Source organism: Syngnathus scovelli, chromosome 9 (genome assembly GCF_024217435.2).
Source record: "Syngnathus scovelli strain Florida chromosome 9, RoL_Ssco_1.2, whole genome shotgun sequence".
In the NCBI taxonomy this organism is placed as follows: Eukaryota; Metazoa; Chordata; class Actinopteri; order Syngnathiformes; family Syngnathidae; genus Syngnathus; species Syngnathus scovelli.
The window spans coordinates 7,089,765-7,114,267 of NC_090855.1; the positions used below are offsets into that span (position 1 = coordinate 7,089,765).

General features: G+C 38.9%; 1 protein-coding gene across 2 annotated transcripts in view; it reads right to left on the reverse strand.

The window, feature by feature from the left end:
• Positions 1 to 24,503, reverse strand: part of ascc3 (activating signal cointegrator 1 complex subunit 3) — a 28,630-nt gene that overhangs the window by 1,739 nt on the left and 2,388 nt on the right. For both annotated transcript variants that reach the window (XM_049731862.1, XM_049731861.1), the window contains exons 6-41: positions 23,756 to 23,957; positions 23,383 to 23,518; positions 22,600 to 22,725; positions 22,161 to 22,364; positions 21,334 to 21,474; positions 20,448 to 20,612; positions 19,676 to 19,852; positions 19,052 to 19,123; positions 18,782 to 18,916; positions 15,044 to 15,235; positions 14,505 to 14,729; positions 14,280 to 14,399; positions 14,030 to 14,194; positions 13,838 to 13,924; positions 13,084 to 13,260; positions 12,786 to 13,011; positions 12,316 to 12,470; positions 11,820 to 11,918; positions 11,307 to 11,475; positions 10,953 to 11,173; positions 10,579 to 10,664; positions 9,875 to 10,041; positions 9,438 to 9,583; positions 8,630 to 8,750; positions 8,287 to 8,429; positions 7,687 to 7,824; positions 7,371 to 7,491; positions 7,026 to 7,158; positions 6,570 to 6,695; positions 5,851 to 5,962; positions 5,641 to 5,775; positions 4,496 to 4,720; positions 3,002 to 3,153; positions 2,706 to 2,856; positions 1,064 to 1,270; positions 46 to 221 (exon numbers count right to left, since the gene is read on the reverse strand). In XM_049731862.1, coding sequence (XP_049587819.1) covers positions 46 to 221; positions 1,064 to 1,270; positions 2,706 to 2,856; positions 3,002 to 3,153; positions 4,496 to 4,720; positions 5,641 to 5,775; positions 5,851 to 5,962; positions 6,570 to 6,695; positions 7,026 to 7,158; positions 7,371 to 7,491; positions 7,687 to 7,824; positions 8,287 to 8,429; positions 8,630 to 8,750; positions 9,438 to 9,583; positions 9,875 to 10,041; positions 10,579 to 10,664; positions 10,953 to 11,173; positions 11,307 to 11,475; positions 11,820 to 11,918; positions 12,316 to 12,470; positions 12,786 to 13,011; positions 13,084 to 13,260; positions 13,838 to 13,924; positions 14,030 to 14,194; positions 14,280 to 14,399; positions 14,505 to 14,729; positions 15,044 to 15,235; positions 18,782 to 18,916; positions 19,052 to 19,123; positions 19,676 to 19,852; positions 20,448 to 20,612; positions 21,334 to 21,474; positions 22,161 to 22,364; positions 22,600 to 22,725; positions 23,383 to 23,518; positions 23,756 to 23,957 — 5,533 coding nt within the window. The remainder of the gene's footprint in view (positions 1 to 45; positions 222 to 1,063; positions 1,271 to 2,705; positions 2,857 to 3,001; positions 3,154 to 4,495; positions 4,721 to 5,640; positions 5,776 to 5,850; positions 5,963 to 6,569; positions 6,696 to 7,025; positions 7,159 to 7,370; positions 7,492 to 7,686; positions 7,825 to 8,286; positions 8,430 to 8,629; positions 8,751 to 9,437; positions 9,584 to 9,874; positions 10,042 to 10,578; positions 10,665 to 10,952; positions 11,174 to 11,306; positions 11,476 to 11,819; positions 11,919 to 12,315; positions 12,471 to 12,785; positions 13,012 to 13,083; positions 13,261 to 13,837; positions 13,925 to 14,029; positions 14,195 to 14,279; positions 14,400 to 14,504; positions 14,730 to 15,043; positions 15,236 to 18,781; positions 18,917 to 19,051; positions 19,124 to 19,675; positions 19,853 to 20,447; positions 20,613 to 21,333; positions 21,475 to 22,160; positions 22,365 to 22,599; positions 22,726 to 23,382; positions 23,519 to 23,755; positions 23,958 to 24,503) is intronic.

Genomic DNA, 24,503 nt, shown 5'->3' on the forward strand with positions numbered 1-24,503 from the left:
ATCTTCATAAAGGCTTATAATAATTTTATGAGGATAGACCCTTACCTCCCAGTCTTCTCTGGTGTGTAAAAGGCCATGGACACAGTTGTGTGGTTGCGCACGTATCCGATTCGTTTGACTGCCAGCAACGCCTTTTGATCCACTTCCCCAATGACAAGAAACCAGCCCTCATCTTTCACTTTGGGGAATCTTGGAGCCTGAGCCTTATTGTCCTGCTTCCTCTGTTGGAACAAAGACAACAGTGACCATCTCTAGACCCCTTAAATATAGACAGTAACGTAGATACGTACATACAATACAACACGGGCAGTATTGGGTCAGACAACCCTAAGCCAATGTTCCCAAAGTAGTTTTTTTTTTAGTGTCTGGGACCATTCTTCTGTTCTAACACCCAAGTCCGCCAAAGTTTCAACTGATTTAAGGTGAATTTGAAGAATTTGGAGGCCGGCCTATTTTTTTTTTTTTTTTTTTTACATTAAGATGTTCAAGAACAACTCAGGAATCATCAAAGTTCAAGAAGAACTTCTGGTAAAGCGATGCCTCTGATGACGGTGAAGCAAGGTTTACAACGTCATATAGACTGAGAGGGTACTGACCACGAAAGAAGCCCGCACTCTGAAATCGACACCTTTAAGCTTTACTGAAATTTGCAGCTGCTCACACGGAGAAACCAAATGCCTTCTGGACAAAGGGTTTTATGGTCAGACAGGACAAAGAATAAAGTATTTTGGCACAAGGACAAGATGTATGTTTGGATGAGTCGAGCTATAAACCTCAGGACAGTGTCTTTGAAGCACTGTGGTGGTAATATCATGCTACAGTGGTCCTAGTGCACTGCGTATAGTGGATGAATGAAATGCAAAATCTTTGAATTCACCTTAAGTTACCAGCTAAACATGAACGTGTGTTCCCAAAAAATAATTATCCCACATATCAAACAAAATTGGTTTGTGAGTGTTGACCATAATTCCACAATCATTAAAAGGCCAATAGCAGGGAATTTCTTACCGCAGCTGATGGTTTGGTTTATTAGCGGTTCAAATATACAATCAGCTATACTTACCCTCTGCTGGCCCTGGTTGATGCGTCTCAGTGACACTTGAAGAACATACTCCTGGTCAGCATGGACATCTAACCAGCTGCTTGCCTCCCTCAGGTTTCCTCCTGCAGCAGGCAGGTGGCGCTCTGTTTGTTGTTGGCTCTCCTCCCACCAGCCCTTGACACTTAATGCGACCTCCAGCACTGGAAGATGACTGAGGAAGGCCCACATCTGACCAAGAGGGGGGGAAAAAAAGTCATGATTGCAGTGTTTATGTGTTTGAACTTGGGGTATGAGCACCTTCACATTCTTTTCCCCATTAGTGGCAAAAAAAATACCAGTAAACCAAACTCTAACATTTTGTTGACATAAAATACAATGAGAATGACAGCAAAACATTAGCCAGATAATCAAATGTCCAAAACACAAGACTGGCATCAATAATTCCCAAAAATAGAGTTTTCATAACTAGAATAAGGGGGCAATAACTATAAATGTGTTTTCATCCATAAACAAATAATGACAACTGTAACGTAAAATGTGAAAAAAGTGAAGTGCTGTGAATACTTTCCAGTTGCAAAGAATTTATATCCCCAAGATTCTACCTGAATATAAAATATACAGTATGAGCTGAATGATAACTTGAATTCTGTTATTATGCATTTAAAAAATATATATAATTCATATAAAAGTAATGCAACTGCTCAGAAAAGCAAATCCAATATTGCTATCTAACTAAAACTTGGTTAATTAAAATAAAAACCACTTATGAACATGCCTCCTTCATGTTTAGAATTAAGTCCAAAGCTCAACACGTACAAGAAAGAAAGAGGTACTATATGTATGCATGTGCGTTATGGGAGCTCGGGGAAGAAAACCTTTCCGATTCACCCGGCAAAGGCTATTTATGTGAGGATTACTCTCTGAGCAAACCAGACAGGAACACTGCTGCACATCTAATTATTTAATTAGCGAGGCCACCATACTGTGGGAGGGCAGGGGGCCGATGGGGGAGTAAAGGTGGGGAAGGATGAAAGCAGGCCCACTGATTGGGTGAAGCGGCAGAGCCTGCTGTTGCGCCTGGTCACTCTCATCACAGCAGCAATTAGCACTTAGATTGGAGCAGTAAACCCTATCAGTGGAGCTGTAATTGAGGATCCTGGAGGTATTTGGGGTCACAATGGCAAGGCTGCTCATGGCATGTAATGGTGGTAATGGTGTGGATGAGTGTGCGAAGACTATAAAATCGCATGCCTGGTGTGATAACTACTGCTGTGCTTAGGAAAAATGAGGTATTTAACACCCCCTAAAAATACTCAAGGCTTGAAATTCATCAGCTAAAATGTATGGAACTTGCCACACTCACATTTTGGTACTTTGCAGTGCTAGCACATATGGATGGAAACTTACCTCATGGCTCGTTAGACTGTACAAGTGCAACAAGTTACAATTGAATCTGATGAAAAATGTTAAATGAAATTCTGACGGTTAAATTTCAGCTACTGTTCAATACACATTGGGTATAAAATCAAACATCTGATTGTGAACGCACATTTTGAGTGAACATTTTAGCCACCAAGGAGGGTTATTATTTTTTATTTATCTTATTGTTGGGGTGAAAATAGATACATTCTACACTACTTTAGTATATATATATTTTTTTTACCTGGGTTACTTGATTTGAAGGGAACTCACGGCCGACCATTGCTGCAAAAATGCTTTCCTTTCCACTGCAGGTAGCTATCAACTCGGGAAGCCCTTCAATTGGTCCATTGTAGCATTCTACATTTCCTCTCCCCTTCTGGTTTGACCATTTCCTAAAATTTATTAAGCAGAATGTTCAACAGTACTGCACAAATGCATGGGAGTCACAACACCATGGGGCAGTTTTTAAAGACAAAAGGATGAATGGGCTTGACCTCGTGAGTATTGAGTATAATCGGTGCTGAATGTCACACTTACCTGAACAAGTACAGGTCTTGCTGCTCCACATGTGGCAGGGTCAGTAGAGAAGAATCATGCAGCCAGCGACCTTGCACAATCATCTGCACCAGGTTGCAGACACTTAAAGCTGTTACAAGCCAGCCTTCATTTGCTGCTACATCAAGCAAGGCCTGTGTAGACAAGATAGGAAAGGATCTAAAATATACGTATCAAGCTACTATTAACCTTTCTGAGCCCAGGTTAACGTTTATTTTTATTTTTTTATTTTATCCACATTTGAGCATGACGGACACACACACACAATTTTTCTTGCAATGTATGCCCAAACCTAAGTGGAGACAGAGAAACAAATCCTCATATCTTTATTCACTACTCTGGCCAGTTCCCCACAAGTATACAGCCTGTGAGTGTAATCCCGGACTCTGCTGGCTTATTACAGTCACACATTGAATCATTCACTAAATCCCCTTTGTAGCCACTCATCAACAGAATGCCGCCATTACCCCCAGATTCCTTGGCTCGACTACTGAGTAAAATATTGGAACTGCTCCAATATGTACAGGAATCAGCCACATTAAGTCCTGGCAGCACATCACCCCCCCACTGTTTTCTACCCCATAATATTTCCTCCAACCTTATGTATTAACACATTTACATTTACACTAGTTATAGGCGGAAGTGAAAGATGCCTATGAGTGATGAAAAAACAATCGTGCAGCTGAGAAATGGAAAATGCAGATTTAAGTAAGCAGAGAAGTAGCATCACATTTAATGGTCAGGTTATTTGTTTGCCGCTTCCCTGTGAACCCGAACATGATTAGATGCCCGTCTTTGATGGATTGACGACTCACTAAAACACAGTGGTTTGTATGTTGTGTATTACGTCATGTTGTAATCGTTCAACCAGAAACGTACAAAATCCCTCATTTTCTTTTCATTCCCTCCACAATTTCACAAGATGTTTTAAAACAGACTACAGCAAAGTTTTAAATAGAGACGTTTTTTTAAGCATACCCAATAAAGCAAAATACATTAAGCTCACCTGGAACCATGATGAGAACAAGTGTCAAAAAAAATGGATGGAAATATACACTATACTATGCAGTAGTATCCATCATCTACAGTAAGTCACTTTTTTGGTCATTTGGAAGCTTGGCCCATAAAGTGTTGAGTTTAAGTGCTACGATTGAAATACAATCAACGCTGCTTTTATGGGAGCTGAAGTGTACTTGACAGTATGCACGTGTTTTTTTTTATCTCCAGGCCATTCGAATCACAATTTCAGTGAGCCCTAAATCAAAAAGTGTAAAATGTTCCGTGATCTATAAAATTAAGCTCTTGTACTACAAGACATAAATTATGTATTTACAAGACAAGAGCAATATGATAACTTATGATAACTGAATATTATGTTGTCTGAGGTGAGTTAATTAATGTGTGTTATTGTGGATCCTGTCACACACCACTTTGAATCAGGCAGTCATCATCCATTGTGTGAGTCTAACAACTTACCTGACAGATTCGGATAGCGTTGTCCAGAACGGTCTTGGTATCAGTTGCGTAGTCGCTGCATGGTAACTGGGCATGGCTGAAGTGAGCCTGAAGCAGTAAGTGGGTTTTCGTATGGGCACTGTCATAGGAGTGGGGGTTGACCTTCAGAGGGAGCTGTTGAGCCAGACTGCTGTTGAGTTGATCTTCATTGTGTCTCACAGGGAGCTCGGCATACTCCTCTGCTTCCTGTATCGAGCAGACATCAAACATGCTGTTATTTTTCAAAATTTAAGCAACGTCTTTTATTTAGTCCTATTTGAAGAATACCATGACATGACAGGATCTATCCTATAATCTGAAAGGCATGCATTTATGTTTATTCAATTAAGTTTATGTATATGCTGGGAGTTGACGGGGAATATTTGTTAAAAACTAATTGGGGACATCCAAAAGAAAACACAGCAGAAAATACTCTTGTCACACGAGTAAATCTCACTCTTTGTGCCTATGCTGGCGTGTTTGCTCTTTTCCCCAGTAGTCTAGTTGTAAAGATGATAATTCAATCCAGTTTAAATTTGGCTAATATAGTCGGATCAACAGGCTGTGCTGGAGGCATTTGTCTCCGCTTGCCCTGCGCGCCCCATCCCCCACTCCCAGGGTTGTTAATGCACCATCAATTACTGTTTAAAGTCATTGTCGAGAAATCAAGGAGCTGAAAAGGACCTTAGCCAAGTCAAGGCTGGTGGTGTGAGTGATGAAAAAAGGAACAATTGATGAATTATTTATTTTCAGTGTTGTGTCTGTATATGGTGCTCTGGGGAAATAAAAGGCCATTTAACATTGTTAAGTAAGCAACATAAACAGAAGTAACATTATCTCACTCCCCTTAGAATAAGAAAAATGGGATTGCAGCATTAAAGCAATGATTGCAACAAGAAAGTGTGACAGCTGAATCCTTTATAAGATGGTTTTTCACCGAGTAGTAAATGCTTGCGAACATAGTGAATTTTAAGTTTTTGGTAGCGGTTGTGAAAGGTTGCAAAGATTTTCGCAGACAGTTTTTTGACAGTTCCGAATGTCTTAATATGCTTTTGGGACCAGAAAGTATTCTGGTAAAATAGAGACAAACAAACAAATATTTCTACAATGGATGTGTGAATACTCACAGTCAGAATCGAAAGAATCTCATGGATGGGAAGTTCAGCCCTCAGTCTTTCTTTAAACAAGCGAATTGTCTGATGCTTCAGGTAGTAATATGACGCAATGCGACCATAAGTCAGAGGCTCAATTGCCCTGTCATCCTTGAGAAACAGAAAGTTTAAAAGTCAAACAAGCAGAAAATGCAGACAACTCAATACGTCAACAGAAGCACGCACCTCTTTTATTTCAATGCAGTAGGAGCACTCCAAGTCCCGTAGGTTCTTTTCGACCAGACTTGAGAGGTATTTGTTAATAGAATCATTGTCGATGTCTTCCAAGCTGTAATAACTGAACACAGACAATGCCATTTGAAGTTAGTTTCGAATATTACTTAAATTATTCTTATATCTTTCCCTCATCTATGGTAGGAAAAATACTCCAGTAAGGAATGGAACCCTTTTCATGTGCGAAGGGTAATTTCACTACATAAAAAAAATCTGATACTATGTGGGCATGAAAAAAAAACACGTCTGTATACACTTTACAGAAGAAAACAGCCATCTGAAAGGAAAATGACCAGTCATCCCAGAAAATGACTCCCAGATTACACTATCAAACTGTGTCGTAAATAGGTTCCATATTCGGCAGAGCAATTTGAGAATTACCACATGAGGCCTAGCGAAAGTACAGTATAATCAAAGACAATTTTCACTAGGTCATGATTATTTAGATAGATCAAATACAACAGAAAATAATACCAGACACTATATTAAAAATACCAAACCCTGATCATTTTTTATGATTAACCAGTTAACCTTGTGCCCTCTTTGAAAACTCTCTGCAAACATAAACCTACATGCATAAACAGACTTGCAATGATATCATCTTTATACATTAATAGTTCAGTTAGAGTTGGGCAACTGTTGCAAATGATATATATGTATTACAAACTAACCTGGGGTTCATCACCAATCGCCTGAAAAAGTAAGTCCAGGTGATGTAGTCCATTGCATCTTGTTTGGACGAGACAGTCCCCGCGGCTATCTCTGCATTCAAATGGTCTGACAGCACACTGAGGAGGCTAAGGATACAACAATCACTTAAGAAAGATATAAGTGTGTAGAATATCTGAATCAAATTATCGGTCTCAAACTGTTACATAAAGCCTGTGCATTAAATGCCCGACTTTATGTCTAAACTCAATTTGCTTACAGACTACAGTAGTAGTCCAACTATAATACTGTACCACACCTAGATATAGATAACATTAACAAGTCCATTTGACATGGAATAATGAATTAGGTAATTTCAGACTCCTTTTCTTGAATTGAAGGAAATGCCAAGACTTACAGTTACTATACAATGTTTTTTGAGATTTGAGTCTGTCAAGAGAATTGTTTTTCACACTCACCTGGATTCAACAGGGAAAGGCTCATAGAGAAATTTCTTGTAGAAATCTTTTTTGATGTCATGGACAAGAATGACTGCTTTGCCCTGGTCATCAAACTGAGGACGACCTGCTCGACCCATCATCTGCAGAACATCTGCAGAAACACATCACACGGTGCAGAATGAAAGAGATGGTCAGAATGGCCTTTTTTTCACTAAGAAACTTTTTTTTTCATTTTGCTTTACATGACATAATTGTTGTCTTCCACAATTTGTGTCTGCAGTACACTCTTTCTTGTGGCCTCCCAGTAACAATTTTTCATTCAAAATGACTTAAAAACTTTATAACGTCACAACAACTTTGTACCTGTAATGGGATAGTCCACATATCGTCTGGTTTTTCCATCAAAGTATTCAGTTCCTTTGACGACCACCAGATGAGCAGGGAAGTTTACTCCCCAAGCAAGTGTGCTTGTGGCAATCAGAACCTGAGAAAACAGACAAGTAAGATCTGTTTACAATTCTTAAATAGTGATGACCCAAAAATACTTAGCTCTGCAAGTACAACCTTCTAACCTTCTTCTGTGTCTCATTACAACTAGAGGCTTTCACCGAGCATTTTCTAGCAACTACATTACACTTGAATTTAAAAGTCAAGCCTGGTTAATGTAGCAAGATTGTACCTGGATCTTGCAGTTGACAAACAGCTCCTCCACAGTCTTTCTGTCTCGTTCATGCAGCCCAGCGTGATGCATCCCAATGCCAAATGCCAACGTTAGCTTCAAGTTAGAATCCCGCACTGTGCCAATGATGTCCTCAATCTACATTCAGCCCAAGTCACAGAAGGAAGGAATTAAAATTCTATCTTGGTGTCTTTAACTATCCTGAGATGATTGTGGGCGCATTGCAAATCACTATCAACTTTGCTTTAAAAGTACTTGCACAAAATGAAGAACAGGAATAAAAAGACACTAAATAACAGTGTTAGAAGCTCCACATTATCACAACACTTACAAATATCCCTAAAAATTGTAAGAACATTACTAAAACCTGAGATGCAGAACTGTGAACTGACTATTTTGCAATAAGACTGTACGTAGAAAAATGTGGAAAAAGTAACTTTGAACTAAAGTAACATTTTTTTTAAATTGTGATATGGATACAAACTACCAATCTTCTAATGCATGTGCCTTCCGTGTATCTGCAAATGACCCATGCATTTATGTATGAGCTCTGCTATAAGTGGTGAAATAAATTATCTGCTTAGTGGTAGTCGACAGTACTTCTCTCTCGTCCTGATGCAGCCACTGTTTGGGGTTGTCTTCCGTCGCTAGGTATGCAATGAGGTCCAGTGCTGTCAATCGGGTTTGACGTCGGGATGAGACAAAGATCAGCACTGGTTTGGCTGGAGAGTGACTACGTATTGCTGTGAAGAGAAGTATACAGAGTATGCTGAAGTTGACAATTAAGAAAAAGTAAATCAAAACATACTTTTTGTACTGTATAGATATGATTTGAAGTGCGAAAGTAGTTAATTGCTGAAAAGTATGGATAAAAAGAATTCGGCTGCAAAACATCATGTGAGTATGGGCTTCAGTATTCACACAATAGAGTAGTCAGATGTACCTTGGAAGGTGGGTTTGTTCATGGTGGCCATGCGGGGGCAGTAGTGCTGTCCTGGGAAACCGTGAATGTGAACCTCCAGCGGGACAGGGCGAACAGAAGGACGGAAGTTAAACAAACCCACCTGTCAAACAAAAGACAAGAAGGGTGTGGTGAAAAGCGAAAAGGGAAAAATGCAAAGTATAATGTGAGCAGCTGGTATTACAAAGCCCCATCTGGTGGTAATGTGAGGTTTCTATCACTGTCATTGAGAAACCAAAGCACAAATTGCTGCTCGGCTGGTGCTATAAAGTCTGAAAGCTTTATGGTGTTGATGGATTCTAATATGTTGTGATGGTGCGCAACAGCATTGAGTCAGCACTGAAATCGAAGTGTGATTTAGGAAGCTGTTAGTATCATGTTTAGAATGTACCAATAAAAAACTGGAGCGTGAGCTACAAATCAGCCGACCCAGTATAGACAGCAAAATGTAAAGGGCAATATCCCCATCTTGTGGCTGGACTGAAAACTCAGCTCTATGCATTGACAAATTAGTTAGTACCCTCTGTTAATGAAAGAAAAACCTAAAATAGTCAAAGAAATAATTTTAGATTAACATGGCATTACAGTACATCGAGATGGAAATCCGATTGGGAAAGAAAATCTGATGGACACATACATGTGCAGGAAGCAGTGCAACCAAGAGAAATGCTACGAAATTAAGAGAATAAACATTTGACAATTGAATCACGTCATTTGATGGAACATGATTTAGGTCTAGACCAGCAGAGAAGGCCTGTCTGTCCCGAGCATTTCACCACTGGTTTCTTACTTGTACAATTCCCAACCAGTCAGCAAGGTCTCGTGCATTAGCCAGCGCCGTGGAAAGACCGACAACCCGAACACTTTTCGAGGTATGGGAGGAGATGAAGTTGGTTCTTGACACAATGACTTCCAACACTGGACCTCTATCTTCCCCTGTAATTCCACAAAATGGTCTTAGATTTGAATAGTACATAGTAGAATGAGACTTGAGTTTTAACTAGCAACATTTATGTTTTTTTTCTCACAGACAAAATTACAAATCAATAAAATGCATGAAATGTGAATTTTATTTTTTTGCCAGCTGGAAATCAAGTGTTTAAAAATAGTGATGAGTCCTGGCCCACTATCATTTGTAGATTTATTTTGAGAGCAATTTTTACATTTATATTTTATAAAATTATTAGTCATTATTTTTAACTTCCTAAATACGAACACCTTACATACCGAGCAGGTGGATTTCGTCAATGATCAGGATTGCTACTTTCTGAACGTAGCTTCTGTTTTGCCAGCTTCTGCTTACTCCATCCCACTTCTCTGGTGTGGTGACAATGAGGTCAGCCTGTGCTATGGCTCTCATATCTGGGGTCACATCACCTGTCAGTTCCACCACTCTACACATAGGTGAAGAACACTTTAGAAGAACACCTCAAACCTTAGATTAAACTTGTACAACTTCAAGTGGCAATGCTCAAGATGTTTACCCCATCCAGCAAGCCAAATTTTTACTGTAAGCCAAATTCATAAAGTTAGAAAGTTAAAGTTTAAAGTCCCAATGATCATCACACACACATCTGGGTGTGGTGAAATTTGTCCTCTGCATTTAACCCATCCCCGTGTGATTTTGATCCATCCCCTGGGGGAGAGGGGAGCAGTGAGCAGCAGCGGTGCCGCGCTCGGGAATCATTTGGTGATCTAACCCCCAATTCCAACCCTTAATGCTGAGTGCCAAGCAGGGAGGCAATGGGCCCCATTCTTATAGTCTTTGGTATGACCCCGGCCAGGGTTTGAACCCACAACCTTCCAGTCTCAGGGCGGACACTAGGCCACTGAGCTGGTATAAGGAATATCCAGCACTAGTATACTGTAGGCCCAAATTCATAGAGGAATTTATAAATACATTTGTGTGAATTTCATCTTGGCAAACTCACTTCTTCCCCAGTTTCTCTTCCATCCTGATTTTCCAGTCCTCAATTCTCTCTCTGACCAAAGCTTTAAGGGGGGCAATATACACCACCTGAAAGCACAGAAAAATAACATACGTTTCTGAATGGGTAAAATATTTAATTTTACGGTTGCAACTAAAGATTAACATATTATTATTATCATTAGTTTATTTCATTTGGAGATATCAAAGCAGTGACAATAATAAAACCTAACAAAATTAAAGCCTCCCTCAAAATATTCCGGTACATAGATAGACATCTACATAAATAGAAAAATGGTATATGATAAATGGAAAATGGTATATAAACAAAGGCCTTCACAAAAGTGAGACTGCTGGGGAAGAGTTGACATTTCTAACCTTAGCGCTTGGGTACTTGTTGAAGACTCTGAACATGGCAATCTCAGCAGCTATGGTCTTTCCAGAGCCCGTTGGTGCCCCCAATAGCACATTAGTATCAGTGTGATAGAGTGTGTGGAAAATCTGTGTTTGGATGGGGTTGAAATGAGTGAACTTGTACAAGCTTTCATACTCCGGGCATCCCAAAGCTTTCACTGGCAGTGGCTGCAGGTCCAACAACTCTGTGAGGTAAATATAACATGGATTGGAAGATATATTCATGGAAAATAAAAAACATTCACACACAATTTCTAAAGAAATCACATTATCTAGTCGTTCTAGTCTGGTATTTTGGTTTTCTGTACGACGGAGTACCTGTGTGTGGAGGGTGTCGCTCAGGCAAGATAAGGTTCTGGAAATTGATGATGCAGATGGCTTCGGCACCAAGCCAACGGTCAGACACTGCCTTGATGTAATACTGAGAGGGTAGCGGTTCAAAGATGGGAATAGTGAACACAATGTGTTGCGGTTCCCCCGTTACCACCTAAACAGAATAAGGAACACACACAAATACTCTTAGAAAGATGCAATCATGATACAAAGTTCACATTTATTTTTGATACAATGGATTCGCAGAAGCTTCAAAGGTAATTATAAAGAGAGGATATTACATGTGGTTAGCTTAAATAGTACAACTGCCCAACAATATCATTGTAATATATTTAGTTGCAATTTATCAAGGGCAAACGTTTTACAATACAATACAAACAATATATGCAAAAAATATGCTGGACTATGAAATTTATATTGATCTTTTTATTGCTTATTTTTTAGTACTGTACTAGTAATAAAAACATGTACTATACTTTATGATGTCATCCAACCAACCTGCTTTTTCTGGAGGAGGAAGTACTCAGAGTGGTAGATGTGATCATTGATTGGGTCCTCCACCCATAACCACCAGGGCTCACCCACTGACCCATGTACCTGAAACCATGAAAGAAAGGAGAGAGATTGGATATTAGCATCTATAATAATTGTCATACCTTTGAATGATGACCCAAAATGAATAGATAACGTGATGTGTCTGAGCATACAATAACAAGAAAAGGTATGGGACCATATGGAATTAACTTGTTAAATTGTTCATAAAAAGGTCAGCAGATCTTAAGCTAAAGTATAGTACAATTTTTTTTTTTTTTTGGTGGGGTGGTATATTTTTTCCACCATTAATGAATTTGACCTCTCACCCGGTGTTTCCCAAACAGGAATATGTGATTTTACACAAGAAATATGTCACAGCACACCACCAAAGAATTGTTTCACTTTACTCAAAAACGTATAATAATTACAAGAAATCTTGGCCGAGGGCCACCATATCTACCTGATCATTCCAGCGGAAGTCAGGTGTGACAATGAGACGGACCCGCAGGACAGTTCGTGTGATTGGTTGAACACTGGCCTCCATTGTGATTGAAGGGATCTGATGAACACACTGTTTCACTGTCAACCCGATGTTTACATGATGCAGCATGTGGCCTGGAAACAACACACCTGGTATTAACACACTAAAAAAAAAAAAAAAAAAAACCTCACATAAAAATGTAAATGTTTTTTTTCTCCATGTTTGATTCATATGTTGACATTATGACAACTATATATGACAATATTTCAACTTGGGGTCACCAAAACCTAAACACAAACATTTTAAAAGTAAAAATGCATTGAAGCACTAGTGAAAACATGGCATCATAATTCATACTGGATTTATGGAACAAGAATTAAACAGAATTCTTATGAGTGGTGGCCCTTGTGTGTCAAATGTCAAATTCATAAACAGCCCTTTCTTCTTACCAATTTCATCCTTCCTCATTTCCTTTAATTTATCAACTGTGAGATTTTTCTCCTCTAATCGAGTCAGAACAACGTGGCTCAAGTTGGAGAACTGACGAAGAGGATGGGCAAAGCCCCAAAGCCGCTTGTCAATGACTTTGCAGAGTGTGAGCAATCGATAGGTCATGGCCGGCCAACGCTTTCTTAGAGCAATCTCAAACAATGCTCTGACAATTCGAGCAGCATTCTGGAAAGTGTCAAAAGCAGAAGAAAATCAGACAATTCTCATCAATTGCTTTAATAATAGTTTGATTATTACCTGTGCAACATATGAGAGGTCCGAGATGAGCGAGAAGCTGTCAACATCTCCACGACTTATGTAAGTCTGCAACAGAATGTTAACCTTGCCGTAGCCATTTTCCACTCCACCTGTCGCGGGGAGCTCACAGTAGTTACACAGCATCTGCTCCAGCTCCTCCATCTCTTCTTCACGAACCTGCCAGCATGATTCCCAAACATGAGCACTTTGAACCATTGTCAGTAAACACTTCTTGAGGTGGAAAGATCATACAGATGACAAAAGCTACTGTAAGTGAACGTTCACACCAGTGTTTTGATGCGGCAGTTTTTGTTTTCTTTTGTTTTTGTCAATGCTAAATAAAAGAAGAAGATGCTTTGTAGGACTATGATGTCTGGTACAAGACCTAATTTCCTTCGGGATTAGAGAAGTCATGCTAATAACCTGAATTCCTTGTTACAGTTTTGGGTCAAGGAAAATGAATTTATTTTGGAAAACACTGGCCAGGGTGAAAATTGGCCACAAGTGCACTTTCAACAACACCACGCTCATGAGAATACTAATGCGTCCCCAGTAAAAAATCATGTGCATGCTGTCTGTTCTTACTACAGTTTCTTAAGTTTTCAGGACCCCACATGGCTTTTGAAATATAAACAAAGTCCATTTGCAATTGTATAATGAACTATTTAGTTGCTTTTGTTGTTTTGCCTACATTATGATTCCCCTTTGGTTTGTGGTGTGTACTTCTTTCTGAATCATAGACCTGGCAACTTACCTTAAGCTGTTCAAATTCCTCAGCTTTAGAGACAATACTGAGGATGTCAGCTTCTGTTCGTTGAGAGTTGAAAAGTTCATTGAATGTCTTCATGGACAAAGGGGCAAAATATACAAAAACAATTTGAATATCCTTGGCTATCACAATTCTTGAGAAATTGTTTCTGGCTGCTTTTCAGCTGTATTTCTCTACCTCTATAGTGTTGTATCTGATGTAGAAGTGGCTGGACGTCCTTCCCAAGTCAGTGGAGGCAAAGTAGCCAGTGCGCTCCTCAAATCGGATCATCCTGGCTTTGTCCAACTTTCTGCCTGACTCTTCCACGAGCTCCTTTCTGTACAGCGCTAATGACGGATCCATCTGAAACACATTTTTTTCCACCAAGTATAACATTTACTCGAGTATATAGTATTTTGGTGACAAAGTTGGAATTGAGATCACAAACCTGCAAAGCCTTATAGTTGATACCATATGCAAGTGGATTAGCCCTCATGCGGACATAGAGGTAAGTGTAACTGAGCCACTTCACCGCCTCATCCACATTGGTGACTGTACCCAAAGCAATCTACAACAGCAGGAGTCAAAAGATCACTTTAACCATCAGTCTCTGTTGAATGTAGTATTGAATGACTACACAAAAACAACAAAGAGTGTTTTTCCAGAAACTGACCTCAGCATTGAGGTTGTCAGCCAGGCTGTCAAGAAATTGACTCTCAATGGGATTCTGCTGGGTGAGCAGAGTCAGGTAATGGCTGAGCTTTTCATGGGTGGTAATGATGGTGCCTTCCCCATATTTGTCAAACTGTGGCCGTCCTGCACGACCAAAGATTTGCATCACGTCTAGTATGCCAAGATCAACCAGGGTACCACGCTTGGCATCATAAATCTGTGTCCCCTGGAACAGGAGAGACAGGAACACATACAATTAAAATTATTTGAACAAAGACATACATGAAAATAAGTATTGTCCTGAGTTAACTTGTGAATATGAGTGTCAGTGCTCAACATGTGCCCAGATCACGTGTGACCCAAGTGACAATTCGTTTGATAGAAAACAGGATAGATAGATTTCAAACACAAATTTTCAAATGCCAGGTTTTGTGAGTTGCAAGATGTTAAGATGATTTATTTTGAACAGGGGTGTGTAGATGTTTTATATACCAACTGTAGGTTAAAAAAATGCAACTAATGAAATAAAAAAAAAAGTACCTTAATTATAACAGCATGGGCTGGCAGGTTCACTCCCCAAGCCAAGGTGGCAGTACAGACAAGCACCTTGAGGTACCCTCTCGAGAACATATTCTCCATCAAACTGCGGTCAGCCCGCAGCATGCCTGCATGGTGGATCCCAAAACCATCTGGGAACATCTCCTTCATTTGTTTGTTTCTGGAGCGCAGGATCTAAAATTTCAGGTAAAAGGTTAAAAAAAATCAAGTCACTCATACACACATGCGCGCACATACGCAGATTGAAATGTATCTATGATTGACAGGTGGGTTGTGACCTGGTTGTGCTCGATGGGAGTTCTCATTATAGGGCTTTATCTCATTCGGCGGGCATCTAAATGAAGGTTAAAGCACACCAGGCTACTGCACAGTAAAGATGGGCCATAACATGCCAGGAGTTAAGATGAGAGTTCGTGTTAAATCAAAGGTTTGGACGAAATGTGTATGTCATTTTGCTTTCTAAAAATGTAAAGGTCCAAGTAAATAATTTCTTTCATAGTTTTTAATTTTCAAGTTGTATCGGTTGCAGAACAAATTGATGAGGGGTAATAATATGAGTGGCAAAGGGTATTACGGAAGTACTGAACATATAATTCAGGATTAAAAGGAGAAATTACAGCATTTAAAGTTGGACATACAAAACAGCTGAGAAAAATTGGATTTTTGCGCTACGGAAACAATTAGATTCCTCAAGTTCAAACCAACAATCCAATATATATATGGAAGCTGTTGATGCAACAAACAATGCAAACGGCACCTGAGGAAGGAAACGCAGATTTCCAACACACACTAAGCTCATTCAGAGGACGTCGTAACCAGAATGATGAGCAATAATGGTGTTTGTCACAGGCAGTTAAGTTTGTGCTTCAGCGACTGCAATCTATTACAACAGCCTGGGGTGGTGTACGAAAGCATTAGTGGGGCAGTGTTGTAGCGTTTGTTTGTTGGTTTTCCATTATGATTCCACTTTTTTTCCTCATCTGGGTCATTCCGTAAGAGGGAAGGAAGGCAATTGAAATGCTGCAGCAGAGGCTTTGCTTTGATGTGTCTGTGTGTTACAAACTTGATTCGAGGCCCTAATCTGAGGTGAGTCAGCGCTGATGTCTGCTGTGCCATAGCTACATCTGAGATGGCAGTGACCTAAGCTCCTCATCAGATCCCATTAGGGTCTGCCACTTGCTGATGCTGCTGCTGCAAAGCTCACTCTGTCCACAGATAACTAGCTGCCAACTCTGTTCATTGTTGATCTTGCTTGCGAACGTGCAGAGAATCTCAGCGTACCTTGGAGGTTTATTTACCAGTTGAAAATGAAAACTACAGAATTACTTTTAAATAGAGATAAAAGCAGTTTGAAGATTAGTGATATCTTCAGTTGCATAGGAAGAAACTTTAGAAATTTGGCCTCAGTATGAGGTTAGAAACCTGTTGTTTTATGACAGGTAAGGAGCCTTTTAACATGTCTGTAACGTGATTATGAATCATAATTTATTTTAACCATACATCCAACAACTAGATGCAAATGTACTATTCTGCACTGCAAAACTATTCTATCATTATTTTTGCAGTGGGTGGGATTCTAATTTGAATATTATTTTATCCATACCAACAGAATCATTCATTTTTCTTTGCGCTGTGGCTCATTGCTGTTGATCAATGTACCACGACGCTGTTTTGAGCATGGTGACAGGTTGTCATAAATCTGACACGAAGCGTGGACAGGTGTTGGACTAGTTTCTTAAAAATAGCAGCAAATGAAAGCAAACGCATATTAATGAGGTCTGTGTGTTGCTGATGTGAAATCCCCGGGGGCTCCATAATCAGATGCAGTCTGTCTTCATTGGTAAGATGAGCATTTGAATACAATGCAGGGTCTTTGATAATACAGACCTCCCTCACAAGGAAAGACAATGTATATCAAATGATATATGACACAATGAAGGTCCTTTGTGATTACTTATTTTTTACTATTTTTTGTGCATACTGCTTTGAAGGCATTCACAATGTACAGTATCTACTTGGAAGCTTGAAACCTCTCCTATTCACGACTTCAAAATTGCGACAGGGTTACAAAACTGAGTTATGTATTGTAAATACCCTGTGAGGCCACTAGATGTCTCTTAAACTCTACAGTAATCTTGGGTGGCTTAATCACTATGGACTGCAAGGTAAACAAAGAAGGGCCAATTTGAGAAGGTAGAAGCTTGATTATCAGCACAGGCGAAAGTAAAGCAGGCTCATGCAGACAGCAAGTCTGGATCGAATCATGGTATCTACCTAGATTACTTCAATGTACCAACAAGAGGACAACAGTAAGCACAGCAAAATGCAAATAACAGAAAATAAAAATATATTATAAAATCAGGGAAATATTAAATTGCGCTGTATCACAATTCTATGTTCATTAAATTTTAAATGGCTTAAAAAAACTACTTTCATTTTTTATTAATTTGGCAAATACATGAAACTGCAAATGGATCCATCCTATATCTGAATGGCTTTATCCTCACAAGGGTCATCGGTGTTCTGGCGCATTACTCAACTTTGCCAGTCTCGTTTGGGCCTACACCAGCTTTTTTGGAACGTGCTACATACGTCAAATCCAAAATGAGAAAATATTTGCACATAAGCAATAACTGTTATCAATTTGTTGTCTTTGTAGTGTATTCAATTAAAGATAGGTTGAAAAGACAAATAGCAAAATGCACGTGTGCAACTAAGTTAATTCTCTATAATGCATCATATGAAGTGTTAACACATACATTACTTGCCACAATTGGGTAGAATTACCAGAATGTTTTCACTAAAGTTAACCAAACATTTTATTCAACAGTAATTGCTTTTTGTAGTTGCGGTAAAAGCTGCACATTCCCATGATAAAACCAATTAAATAACACCGACAGAGAAAAAATAGAAAAGTTGTTTAGACTTCTGTCTTTTAAGCAAGATAAATAAACATTCATTTAGATGGCTTGCCTTAGAGGTGCTTTAATTCTCTGCATATGCATATTAGGGATTAGCACACCTATAAATATTAATGCAGGGCAATTTTTAGACCGCAAATAAGCGGTGCATTATCTCTGTGTGGGCTTTAAGTGGAATCACCCTGATGCCCCTTGCTTCACAAGCGCATGCTCGACCGACAAATGCTCAAAGTGAAATTAATGGAGTGGATAATACTTATTGCACTGAGGTTGGGTTGAGGAAATGTAAACTCGGTGCATTCTATGAGCACATATTTCAGGCACCGTTGAGACAATTGCTTTTGAAAATCTGCTTCAAAGACTAATCAGGCGACGAGGCACCATTTTTAGTCGCCCGGCCGGCATAATCTCCTGTCTCTATTTCCAGCTTTGGAAAGCAAGAAAAGTGATCTGATTTGTATACATATCCCTTTTAAATAGAGAGGAGATTAGAGACACATCAATCATGGCTCAGCCCGAGGGAATGAAGAAAAAGGGTTACTAAATTTATCACACTGGCTTCTGCTGCAAGTGATTTAAATATGGGAATTTCAGCTCGGTTGACCGTCCTCTGTGGGAGAATAGAGCTCCACCTCGGCTTACTCTCACAGTGCTATAACTATTAATTACCCTTCCTTTCTCTATTGCATGCACACATGGACACACACAAACATTGGCAGGTGCACATCCACACTCACAATTTTAGTATAGATACAACAGACACAGATTATACTGTATGTAAAGCTGATTTGCTTTGTACCTGTTTTTCACACTGGCCGTAATCTGGACCGTGGTCTGGTTGAAAGATACAGGATTCTCCATGATTCTTAGCCATCTCGATTAGCGCCATGGCTGTCCTAACTGTGGCGTTACGAGCATGGACGAACACCATTACCTGAAGCGATATATTATATTATCATTTTATCATTCTTCTTCTTGTTGTTATCATCCTCATCATTGTAATTATCATTACACATATCAAAATGTAAGTCAAAATATGCATCATAAATGAAAAGGGTGGAGAAATTACCTGATGACCAGCCTTGACTTGTTCTACAACTTTGTTATAGCAAACCTCCTCCATGTCATGCATTTGCTGGAGCTAGGCAGAATAGAACATTTGTTAATTTAATTCACCAAGTCATGTCATGTTTTTATTCATATAAAATTATTATACTGTTTGAGGAGTCAAAAGACAGCACGTTATTTCACAGCAAAATCTGGTGTCAATTGTGAATCATGGATTCTTGTAATATACAACAGCTCACAAACTACCTCACAACTCAGCCACTATTTAGAATTATATCCTCTCAAGGGATAATGCGATAGAAATGCAACTTGGATGTAAAGTGCTTTGGAGTAGTCACTTAATTGCTTGTACAGCAATATAAATTTACTATCCACTGAAAATGACTCAACCTAGCCATTATTGTCAAAACAACTGGCACACTGGTACAACTACACATCTCATTTTACGTATACATGTCATTTATCTATGCAAAGACACCTGTCCTGGTCACCATGTTCATGTTTTTTACTAAGGTTGATAAAAAAAAAAACCTCTTCGATTTGTTCAACAAGACGTCATTGCAAAGGTTTGTGGACGAGATTTATAATCCGTGATGGTCGTGAGTGTCATCAGTGTTCTTTTTACCTTGTTAGTACTTTTGATGCCAACAAAGGTCTGTCCAAGCGGCACAGGTCTGAAACGACTATCGAAGAAGAAGAGGCCAATATATGGGTTGACGTGCAAGAACGTGGCCACATCTAGATAGTTGGGAAGAGTGGCTGATAATCCCAGAATCCTAATCATACTCTGGGTGGACTCCACCTGGTAGGCAAAAAAACCCAAATACATAATTCTATAGAGTTTCTATGGTCAATGAGCAATGCAGTAAACATTCAAAATAATGTGAATCAGAATCATACAACATTTTGATTTAAATGGCTTGCTGTTAAACCGATTAATCTAACATTGTCTCTTGGTCAGTCTAAAAAATACCTTTAATGGAAATTGAGTATTCGAGTACAGTAATAGAGAAGAGTACTCAGAGAGTCTGTGTTATGATAGAAGTATTTTTGTGTCATGAATGAAAAAGGACAACAATTTTGCAAATATGATGAGAATAACAAGGTCGTCATGTGAAAAATCTTTTAAGACTGACGAGCCATTCTCGTGACTCACAATGCTTGAATAGCACAATTAATTTGCTATCAAAAGCCGTTACTACATGTTATTTTAGCTGCTTTGTAGAATAAAACCACTGATGTTCAGATGAGTCACAAAAGCCAAAACATTAGCATCAAGGTCACTGTTCTGCTTGATAAATTTGTTTACACCATAAGCTCATTTTCAGCGGACAATGAAGAATTCTGAAACATTTCAGGGAAAACTGATTAGTGATGATAACAATATCCTCCTATACCTGTCTGATGGTCCGGGCCACAAGGCTTTCCAGCACTGGTCCTCGATCTTCATGAAGAAGGTGAACTTCATCCAAGATTAAGAGACGTACGATCTGGGAGAGAGCAATGTCTCCAACACTCTTTCTTGTCACAACATCCCACTTTTCTGGGGTGGTCACTAACATCTGGAGACAAAAAAGAAAACATCTTCCATAACAGATATTCATTTACAAATAAAATATCGATTGATTGTTTGTTGACGATGATCAATCTTTTATAATTGCTGTTGTAAATTACACCTAATGACTAGAGCTTGATTCTGCTCGATCGTCCAAATTACTAAGTGGTGAGACAACATCTGAAAAACAAACCTTTTTGACATTTTCAAATCATCTTATTTGTCAAAAACCAAATTACAAAAATTTGGCTTTCGAACAAGGGTGCGTGGACATTTTATAACCTTGTGGAATTCAATTGACTTTATCAAGTCTCCTGAATGACTTCATTCTAGGACATCACTCCAAATAAAGTACTCGGGAAAGCAATATAAAGCATACAAATGGTAGCAGGAAGGGACCCACAGAGGATTCATTTATTTTTGATAATCTCACATTTATTTTTGATAAATGGTATTCTGAGTCATTAACCTACCATTAACATATCGTGTGCAAACTATGTAAGCCTCCAAGCATGATGGGCTATCTTGAAACTATAGTTCAAATTGTTCTAGTTCAAGACGTGCTGAAATATCGCTGTGGCTCAAACAGGACCACACATTAAGATTTCAAAATACACACTGTTTAGGATATAGTGGCATTTGCAGATGTTTTTGCCAAAGAACAAAACCACTCCATGGTCCCTGGGAACATACTGTAAATGTGTTTTTACTATTTACGTAGTGGGTACCTGTGTTCGTAGAATCTCCCCTTTGGTTAGCTGCATGTCACCAGTGAGTTCTTTGACAGTGATGCCCAGTGGCTCCAATCGTTTACTGAAGTAGTTCGTCATCTCAGCTGCCAAAGCTTTCATTGGAGCAACGTACACTATCTGGAGATACAAAAATAAATCTACTGTGTGAGAGATTAAAGGAGAAACGTAGATGCCAAAGTAGGGTAAATTGAACAGTGGATAACTGAAGATGAAGGAAGGGGTAGAGAGCGATAAGGGCAAATGGACAGGAAAGAGGAGCTTGTAAAATGCTGGTGATAAACTTCCATAGAAAAATTGAAAAAAAAAAAAGTTACCGAAATAAAGTACAGATGTGATTTTTTTTTTTTTTTTTTGCAGGTGAACCAATGTGTGAACATTACTGAGAGCAAAGTCTCTATGTGTCTGAATTATTTAGTCGATGCTCAGTTTGATACCATGGATTAAAAAGACACACACTGATACCTTTTGAGTCGGCTGCCGTATTTCAACACATCGTTGTCTATAGTAACTGCATTTGTGTGTCATACTTCATGATTAAGAAATAGCCATGCACATGAAGTGTGCTTGTAATTGCTTCTTGATCCAGTTGTGAAGCGCACACTGTTTGTGCAGAAGATATTTTGGTGCTGGTCAGATCTTAGCATGGGTATTCTAGTTTGCAGCATTGAGCATGAGGTATCACCGTCACTATATTAGCACTGGGCACATTATAATAACCCTAAATAATTTTCCAATATTACAACAAAGGTTCTGTTTGTTTTAAAATTTTGCTCACAGTTTTGAGCCTTGCTTATATACAGTACCTTGAATTCATCTTTTTTGATGACACCACCAGGTTGTATGTGCTGCCGAATCTCGTGAAGGACAGTCAGCATTGCAATGTTGGTCTTGCCAGCACCAGTTGGGGCGCAGATTAGAAGGTTTTCGTTCGTGTTGTAGGCTGTCTCAAACACCAATGATTGGATCCTGTTAAGACGCTTCATTCCTTTGAATACTAGTTGTCCAATCTGTATTAAATAGTGTGCGTGTACACACATACCACACACACACACACATACACACGGAGATGACAAAAATGTGAGACAAAAACTAATACAGCATTTTTGTACAAATGATTAAGACTAAATAGCTGTCAAAAACAACATGACATACTAAGAACACAGAGACTCTCAAATGAATTACATACACCCGAAGAAAGTGAATGGACAAAGTCAAACTACAATGCACACCATGTTATCTTACCTCATCCAGTTCAGAGATGTATATGGGTTTCTCTTCAAAACCAATAGGCATTGGTTCATTGGGTGGAATTTCCACCTCTTCATACATTTTAGTATTATCTCTGCGGATTCTCTCAGGAAGCAGCATCTGTTTACAAACAACATAAGAAGAGAGTGAAATAAATGATAGGATTTTGTATTAATATGTCCCAGAGGTCCCATTTACCAATATGTTCCTTATTGTTTATGAGGGTACCACGATCATAAACAATGTTAAAATAATATACTCCTGACAGTCAACATTTTAAGGCCACAATATTTGATACAGCTATTGCATTGTATATCATACTACGCAAGTTGTCAGAAAGTGAGGCTGCACAGTGTACAGTATATTGCCATGAAAAATATATATTTTATATCAATCTGATACAAAAAAATATACTGCAACCAATATAAAGGAATTACAATGTTTTAAAAATACTTCAATTCTGTCGCCGTCTATTTGATGATGCACTAATACTAATTGTGATACAATGTGGATATTTTGATCAACCATCTCATAACATACATAAAAACATTTTTACCACAGAAAATCTATCAAAAAATGTAGCTCCTTTGTTTGTAAACAACTTTGTGAACAGGGGCATTGGTGGACATAAGAATTTATTCATTCGTTTATTTAATTAATTAATATAATCCTTCTGAATCGCAGTGTGTTATATGTTACATGCAGGTCTAGAATTAATACCAAACTGTACTTTGCTGTACAATAAAATGTTCAGAAAATATTAATAAAAGGGCTTACCCTGGCTCCTCCAATAAAGGCAGGTGCCTTTGTGGCCTCCGCATAGCTGTCATAGACATTTGGGTATTTAATGCGTTCATACACTCTTTCTCTAGTAAGTACAGGTTCATGACGAGCAGTCAGCAGAGCGTGCTCCCTGTGTGAAAGATATTTAATTATTACATACAAATGTAGAAAAAGAAAACAGCTAAGCAGTTTCTTAATGAACTGGCTTATCGGGGTGAGGAGCAAAGAATAACACTACAACATCTGCAGTTTTTGTTTTTCTAAAAATGCTGTAGCTTGTCAGATATAACAAGACCTCATGTAGAGTAAAGGACAAAGGAAAGAGGAAAGAAAGGAGACCAACAAAAAGACGAGAGATCAGATATACCGCTGGGCTCTCATCTCTTTTGGGTCAAAGTTCACGAGAGCGTCTGAGCCTTCCACATCATCAGATCCTTTTCCCTTCTTCCTCTCTTTTTTCTCCTCCCTGCGGAATATCTTCATCAACTGTCTTTCCTGTTCGGATTGAATGGTCACCTGACAGCCGAAGGTGGGCCTTGTAACTTCATCACTGACTTTACGGAGAGAATCTGGAAGGGAGGGAAATAAAGTTACAAGGTTGGTTTTCAAATTATGTTAGTCTATGCAAAGGCAGGATAAATATATTTTGTAAATGTGACACACCACAGAGAAGAGTATTATTCACAACACAGCCAAATTTGAATGATAAAAATGTATTGTACAAAATGAGGTTTTACAATCATCAACCGTTGTTTCCACTCTCAAACACAGAACGAAGTGAAAACATGCCTGAATCAGCTTTCAAGTGTCAATCAAAAACTAGTGATAGACCAAATATCAGCCGGGCTGATCGGCGCTGAATGGTCACATAAAAAAGAATGCTGGATTGGCGATCAAGAATTTAAAGTAAAAAAAATCTAAATGATTAATAAGTAGAAACAAATGATCATGCAAGGCACAAGCGGCATTGAAGGTGTTAAAGTTCCCTGTCGCAGTCTATCTGTTTAAGGCTCAACAACTCAATAAGAGTCAGATTTGCTCCTGAAAACAGATGAGATGTGATGATTGCATTGCAGCCTGTGCTGATTGAAATGAATGATTTCTACTTTATCTTA